The sequence below is a fragment of the Lipotes vexillifer genome, unplaced genomic scaffold, assembly GCF_000442215.2.
Source record: "Lipotes vexillifer unplaced genomic scaffold, Lipotes_vexillifer_v1.1 scaffold1271, whole genome shotgun sequence".
Classification (NCBI taxonomy): Eukaryota; Metazoa; Chordata; class Mammalia; order Artiodactyla; family Lipotidae; genus Lipotes; species Lipotes vexillifer.
The window spans coordinates 418,537-426,690 of record NW_006778557.1 but is presented as its reverse complement, the minus strand read 5'-3'; the positions used below and the strand labels follow the sequence as shown (position 1 = coordinate 426,690).

Below are 8,154 nucleotides of genomic sequence, written 5' to 3'. Positions count from 1 at the left end.
GTGTACCAGAGAATGGGTTTTTCCCTCTTCTGATGAGGTGGAAGCATCCTGACAGGCATCTTTGCACAAAACATCCTGTTTTAGCCTATATGGGGCTGACAGGTCGGGGAAAAATGGAAATCTAAATTCCCTCAGTCCGGATTATCCTCTTTTGTAACATCCTTGATTAGATCACAGGCTGGAGAAGCAAGGGTGTAACTTGCCCAGACTGTAAGACTCCCGGCCAGAGTTGGTGACTAATAGTACAGAGCTGTAGGTTAGTGTGTGGTTGTTGTTCTTTGTAAACTGTGTCAGGTTAGGTAAGGTAATTGTAATCCTAATTTTGAGATACCTCAGATGAGCCCCAAATATCTTAAAGTGTGACTAAAAATTCTCAAAATAAAGTTGCTCTTACTTTTCTTCTACTTAAAAATAGGCTACATGAGAATTTAGAAAAGGATGCCATGTTTGGCCTGGAGAATACACCCAAAATATATTAGTATCTGCAGTTCCTTTCATACTTCTCTCCCTATAATTCTGGATTGCCAAAAAAATTAGGAATCACTGGCCTGAGGTTTCCAAAGTTAGGGTCTATCCCTTTCCCAAGTGACAGCCACAAAACAAACATTGTATCAGACCCCATCTAAACAAAGGATAAAGATAAACTAAAAAAATATCTAGTAATGTGCTCTGTGACCTTGAGCAACAGTTCTCCCCTTTCTGGGCCTTAGTGTTCTAACTTAAATCCAGAAGACCATAAGCTCTAACACCCAGCCCAAAAATGATCTGACCAGACACAGGCCAAACCTCACCCCAAGCCACCTGGAGATTTTACTATTCACGAGTCTTGGCTCCTCCCACTTCCCTTTCAATACCTTGGTTAAATAGCTTCCCCTCTAATGGTTTTTGCCCTGGAAGCAGCACGTCCCAACTCCAGCCAGAAGCAGCTCACCCCAGAATGAGAGCTGCCACCCTCCTTATGGCCAGGACAGCAAGCCTTCGCCTTAGCCTCCTGCTTTCCTTCTGGCTGGACCGAGGTGTAGGAGCCAAGGAGCTGAGGTTTGTGACATTGGTGAGTAGACTTTCCTCATTGCTTTTCCCTTAAAATTGTTACCAGCAGGATCTGAAAATCAAGTGTCAGGTTTCATTTTACCTTAGTGTAGTCTCCTGAAGACCAAACACAGAAAGCTGAATATGCAAGTTTTGCAACTCTTCATAATGAAGAGCAAACATGTCCTGACAAAAGCCCGTTTGGTTTGGTTATTTTTTACTTCACCAATGTTATTTATCTATTCACTTACTTTACAATGCCTTGAATGTAGATTCCTTTTGATAGCTCCTCGAGGCCAGGAGACACCTCCTCTAGGTCTGTTTAGCACCAGAAGCTAAACTGGCTTCATTCAATTTAATGATTATGTGTTGGCAAGCCAAAAAACCGTCATTTTCTAAATTTAGTAGCCCCTTCACTTTTTCCTGATATATTTATAAGAGGTCTTTGAAGCATGAAAGTAAAACTAAACTCGAGTTGTAGGATGACTTCCTGAAGCATAGATTTGGTTGACCATTAAAATCATGTTTTTCCTAACCCATGGTATGTGTGACAAGTTAGGAAAGGGGGGATGGGGCAGCTGCTGTATTGTTGTCAAGGAAAGAAAATATACTGTTGGCATCGTCTTAAAAATATATATAGAGAGAGAGTTTGCAAAGTAAAGGGGATTTACTACTTTACTGTCTTGGAATTAATTCCTTTATATCTCTCACTTTCTGCGGGGTCTTTGATTCTCTATTTCTCTTTTTTCTGTTTCACTCACTGTCTGTCTCTGCCTCTGACTCTCTCCTTGCAATTTGCAGGCTTTCTTGATCTCTTTTTCTTCATCACATTTTTTCATTTGATAGAGTGAAAGTATGCTGATAAGTACATTTTCTTTCTGAAAGAATATCCAAATTTTATTTTTATAATTTCAAGGAAAGTCAACTTTTACTTAAAAATTAAACATGGAGTTCTTATTTTTCTCAGCTTGCTGTACTCAGGACTCCTTTCTTTATTGTCTAAAGAAAAATTTCATAACCATATGTTTATGCAAATCATGATTTTTAGTCCAATAAATCTTTACTAGGTCATGAGTCAACAATGAGAGAGAGAGACCAGCAATGAGAGAGAGAGAGAGAGAGACCAGAGAAATATATCATTAATTTATTTATGAATGATTCACCAGCTGTCAGGCTTCTGTGTTAAAAAAAAAAGGTGTAGAACACTGTGTACTTTATATAGGGAAATCCATGTGAGTTAGACTTTTACTTATATCACTGTGTTCCTTGCAAACATGAGCATTAAGCAAGTGTAGGGACTCTGCAGGAATTGTACTGTCAACACCATGACAAGCTGGTTGAGGGGAAATCCTCTTTGGAATATTACAGTGAACTCTCAGCTAACGGCATCTGGTCCATTCTCTCCTCCATGTTTTACAACATCAGGCTGACTTCCCTTAGCTACCAAACTGTTGTGGGTTTCCTTTCTCCCTCTGCACTCTCAGTTAGCATGTGTTCAGGGACTACAAGTTAATACTAAGTTGTTAATACCTAAGAAAAACTTTACAAAGGTAACTCTCTAGGAGCTAAAAAAAATTGAACAATTACCACACATGACTAATAACAATTTTTCCTACCTCAACTTTCTTCCATTAGTGGTAGATTAAGGGCAACTTAATACATCTTTCTTTGCCGGAAGATATCACTGTCTTCTTTTTACTGGTTAAAGAGAATATCTGACTATAAATGGTTCAATTATATACCCAGGAAATTCCCTAGAAAATTATTAGGAGAACAAGAATAAAAGAAAGATACCTCTGATTAAAGTGATAATATTAATGACAATAACCAATAGTTACTTAAATTTTTACTATGTGCCAGGCACTGTTCTGAAATTTCAATGGATTATGTTACATTATCCTCCCAACAGCCCTATAAAATAAGGTTACCAGAAAACACAGGATGCCCAGCTAAATTTGAACTTCAGATAAACAGCAAATAAAGTTTTAGTATGTGTACGTTTCCATGCAATATTTGGGCATGCTGCATTTTTGTTTGCTAAATCTGGAAACCATTCTATAACGTTTTTGTAAAAACCTTATTAACTCTATTAACCCTGTTTTATAGATGAAGGAATTGAGGCACAAAGAGATTAAGCAACTTGCTCATGGTCACACAGCTAGGATTTGAACCCAGGCTGTATGATCCCAGAAGCCTGCCCTTAATCACTAGACACATTCTGTTCTTGCTGCGTGTGCCTAACCCAGTACAAAAAGCTGAGGCTTCTCCATCCAGTGTATTGGCTTCATTCATAGTCAGCAAGTGGTTTCCTTGCTTTTTTTCTACTGTGATACAAAAAAAGAAAACAAATCTTCCCCGGTTCTGAAAAACTGTTCTTGGCAGAAAGAGCAGGAAACTGTCCGGTTCTTGTTCTCTCTCATGAACAGAGTCACCACATGCTCTTTTGAAACAGGTTCACCAGTGTGCATCCATTGGAATGCTAGTTTGACAAGTTGTTAACCGGTGTTTCAAAGGTCAAATCAGATTGGAGAAGAAAACGTGGGTTAAAATGTTTTTAAAGGTCTCTTAAATGCAGAACTTTTCAGAGTCTTTAATATTCTAATATTTACTGTGGCTTTCAAGGAAAGGATCTAGTAAATTATATTTCCTAAATTTTGACTACAGAATACACTTCCTCTTTTTTCCATAATGTCTCATTGAAAACCCTTAGAGAATTGCCATTTTATAATTTATAGAGAGAATAATAAGTATGGTGAGTCTCAAGGTACCCATCAACCAGCTTCAGTAATTATCACTCATGGCCAACCTTGTTTCATCTATATGCTGAAGCACTCTTAATGGACTTGTTAAGAGTAATCCCATACATCATTATTCCATCCATAAATAGGGAAATGCCATTTTAAAGCATTCTCTCTCCCCTAAGCCAGGAAAACCCACAAGTTCAGGTGATCTCAAAGAGAATAATTCCTTCTCATTCTACCTGGGTTTTACAAAGAAAGGGATGATAAGTCACAAAGTCTCATTCTTCGTGGTTAACCATGCAAAATTTCTGCTCAAGTAATAGAATATCCTTGATGCAAATAACCTCCAAATCTTCAGCACATCCTCTCTATACTGGGATGGGTAACTTCCATACGGTGGTTAGGTAAACTCAAATGGTTCTGGCCACCACACACTTTCAGGGATGGCAGACCTTCTAGGTTTTTCCTCAGTCCTCCAAGGTAAGCAACAGATTGACAATTTACTGCTCAGGCTGGCAGTCTAATACTTTTACCAATTTTCTAATGCTATGTGCTAAAATAAAAGTTCAAAGCCATACCTAGGAAAATTAATTCAAGTTCTAGCATAATTTACCAGGTATAGGATTGAGAACAGGTCACTTAATCCATCTGAGCCTCAAATTTCCTAAACTTAAAGTTGGGGTTAACAATCATAACTATAATTTCTATTTCATAAAGTTGTCTTTAGGTTCAAATGACATGATATACATAGGTAAGTGTGAACCATGATACAAATGTAAGGTGCTGCTGTTAGTCACCTGTCTAAAACAGAAACTTTCCAACTTTTTGGATAAAATCTAGGTGACCCTTAATTATTCATTTTTTAAATTGTGGTAAAATACGCAGGACATAAAATTTTCCATTTTAAGCATACAGTTCAATTGTATTAGGTGTATTCACATTGTTGTGCTACCATTAAAACTATCCATCTCCAGAATTCCCTTCATCTTGCAAAACTGAAACTTCGTATCTATTAAACAGCAATTCCCCAGCCTCCTCCTCCTCAGCCCCCACAATCACCATTCTACTTCCTGGCTCTATGAATTTGACTACTTCACATACCTTGTGTAAGTGGAATCATACAGTACTTGTCTTTTTGTGACTGGCTTATTTTAAGGCTTATTTAAGTCCTTAAGGTTCTAGTTGATCCTTCATTATTATTATTATTATTATTATTATTATTTTTTTCTTGCGTTATGCGGGCCTCTCACTGTTGTGGCCTCTCCCATTTGCGGAGCACAGGCTCCGGACGCGCAGGCTCAGTGGCCATGGCTCACGGGCCCAGCCGCTCCGCGGCATGTGGGATCTTCCCGAAATGGGGCACGAACCCGCGTCTCCTGCATCGGCAGGCGGACTCTCAAGCACTGCGCCACCAGGGAAGCCCTGATCCTTCATTATTTTTCAGCAAAGAAAACTTAAGGTATTAGATAGTTATCATGTCCTCTAGAACCACAGGCTAACAGCTTACCTTGTTTGTACTCAAGTCTCCCCCACCTGTGAATTCTAATGTATTTTGTCTTGGGGGAGACACACATCTGTATGTAAGTACGGCTTGAGGAGGGGAGAAGCTGGAGGTGGCAAATAGAGACTGGATACTACCACAGGTCAGGAAAAGCACAGTGAAGACCTGAGTTGGATCAGAAAGCAGTAGAATTGGAAAAGAAAAAAATGAGTGTCTTTTAAAAATTGTGAGGGTAGAAGAATCCCTGTGGGTTGACTGTGGATATTAAGGAAGAGAAAGAAGTCAAAATGACCCTGTTTTCTGTTGGAAAAAATGATGAAGCCATGAGATAGGGTACGTGAAAGGCATTAAACATTTGAACTTCTTAGAAATATGAGAGGGAATTCCCTGACGGTCTAGTGGTTGGTACTCAGTACTTTCTCTGCTGGGCCCCTAGGGTTCAATCCCTGGTTGAGGAACTAAGATCCTACAAGGCAAGTGGCACCACCAAAAAAAAAAAAAGTAGAAGAAGAAGAAACGAAATAAGGGATATAAACACCAAAGAAATTTATAATACTATGTATTACACAACACCATACAGCACAGTGGTTAAAAGTACAGGTTCATGAATCAGACCACCAGGGTTTGAATGCCAGCTCAACCTTTTCCAAGCTGTGTGACTTTGGATGAGTAACTTAACCTACCTGTGTCTCAGTTTCCTCATCAGTGAAATGGGGATAATAGTGTTTCATGGAGTTATTGTGAGGCTTAACTGATTTAATACACAAAAGTACTTAGAAGCCTATATGGTAAAGGCCTAAAACATTGTAACCATTGTGTTGTGTTGACTATATACGGTCACACAATTATCTCGTGTATCGTTTATAATGTTCACATAACCAGTTAATTAAAATGTCAATTTTTTCTATTTATTCTTTTTATTCTCAAAGGATGAAGTATTTTCATGTCTTTTTTCGTTTAAAATTGTTGAGTTTTCTTCCCAGCTTTGGGCCCCTGGCACAATAAAAACTGGAAAAATATATATATATTTAAAATGTGACAAGAAGTTAAACAGATTTTATTCATTTCAACCATTGTTTGACTTACTAATCGGTTGATTTACTGGTCCTTCTTAACTTTTGGCTAGAATAGATTATTGATTGCCCTTTTATTTGTCTTCATCTTCATTGTTGTTTGAACAGTACCTTTCAACACAGACAGAAACTTCTCAAGTCCTATAAACCTCTTTTTCACTTCTATTAAAATAAGAATTACAGTTACAGCTACCATACTGTAAGCATCCACTAGATGCCAGGCTCTTTGTATTTTGAATCCTCCAAATGACCCAGTAATGCATGAGACATTGTCTTTTTATTACATAACAGTAATGGAAAGGAGCTGTGGTATACTGGGTGCTGTAACTCTCTGGTGGCACATCTCCAACTTGTGGGCTGGCTTATAGAAGCAATACCAGATAAAACTCTTCCCTGGAAAACAAAAACAAGGGTTCTTGCCTCAGCTCACAAACAGTCCTTCAATCTTTCTCCCCTGCATTGTGGCTCCCTAGTTGCCAGGGCCAAAGAGCAGTGAAGCCATCCATGGGGACCTACAGGTCTTTCAGAGACATTTGCTGGACAGACCACTGTGCACTGAGGGTTGCTACTGGGACAAGTAGAAGGTCACTTCAGTTTACTTTCACAGGCTTCTCCCACTTTTATGCCAATGCATTTTTCAAATTTTCAATGTGGTGAACTGATCAGGGACATTATATTTGGCTCATGTCATTTCAGTCAGCCAGCTTGCCACCATGGGCTCTTGAAAGCTTTCAAAGTGCCCTAAATCCAAAGGAAGAATTAGTTTTTCTTTTCAGTCGGGGAAATAAAACTGGGGGAGAGATGATTAGAAATTAATAGAAATATTTCCTGAAGGAGAAATATTTCCCTTTGCTCAACGGGTAGTTCTTATTTGCCCTAATACGCTGCCCATTTTTGCCAGCAGGAAAGGAATACAGCAAGTATCTAAGTTAAGGCCTGAATAATATTTATAAAAACAACAACCAAAATAATAGTAACAGGGGCTTCCCTGGTGGCCCAGTGGTTGAGAGTCTGCCTGCCGATGCAGGGGACACGGGTTCGTGCCCTGGTCCGGGAGGATCCCACATGCCGCGGAGTGGCTGGGCCCGTGAGCCATGGCTGCTGAGCCTGTGCATCCGGAGCCTGTGCTCCACACGGGAAAGGCCACAACAGTGAGAGGCCTGTGTATCGCAAAAAAAAAAAAATAAAAAAATAATAATAGTAACACACATAATAACAAATCTCATGTACTGAGTGCATCCTATGTGTTCAGTACTATGATGATGGCTTTGCATATATTACACATTTAATTCTCGTGATCCTCCTGCATAGGAGAAAATAATTTTCTCATTTTGCAGTGAGGGAAATCGAGACATGTAAAAGTTTAAGTTAAATCATTTTCCCAGGATCATCTGGCAAGGTGTTGATCTCAGGTCTAACCGACTCAAGCCCAGAGCTTTTCTGAGACGTCATGCAGTTCCACTCAATATAACACATAGTTTCATCCCTCCCCTCTCCTGCAGGCTTCTGTGTTCTCCTATGCCCTGGATACCTCTCATTAGCGTGCCAGGGCTTTCGGCCTTCCCCATGGTAAGTGCAGGGCATATTCCTACCCTGAGTTCTTTCACAGCTAGTCACCTTCCCTTCTTACCTCTGAAGTGGCATTCATTTACTTGACTCATGCATTTCTACCCAACTCTTACACTTTTTTTTTTAACATCTTTATTGGGGTATAATAGCTTTACAATGGTGTGTTAGTTTCTGCTTTATAACAGAGTGAATCAGTTATACATATACATATGTTCCCATATCTCTTCCCTCTTTGTTTCCC

General features: G+C 39.3%; 1 protein-coding gene across 1 annotated transcript in view; it reads left to right on the top strand.

Moving 5' to 3' along the window:
* The first annotated feature begins 937 nt into the window (after window positions 1-937).
* The window catches only part of ACP3 (acid phosphatase 3), a 49,063-nt gene continuing 41,846 nt past the window's right edge, over window positions 938-8,154 (top strand). The window contains 1 exon segment of the mRNA XM_007451694.1: window positions 938-1,051. Within this exon segment, the coding sequence (XP_007451756.1) occupies window positions 938-1,051 (114 nt within the window).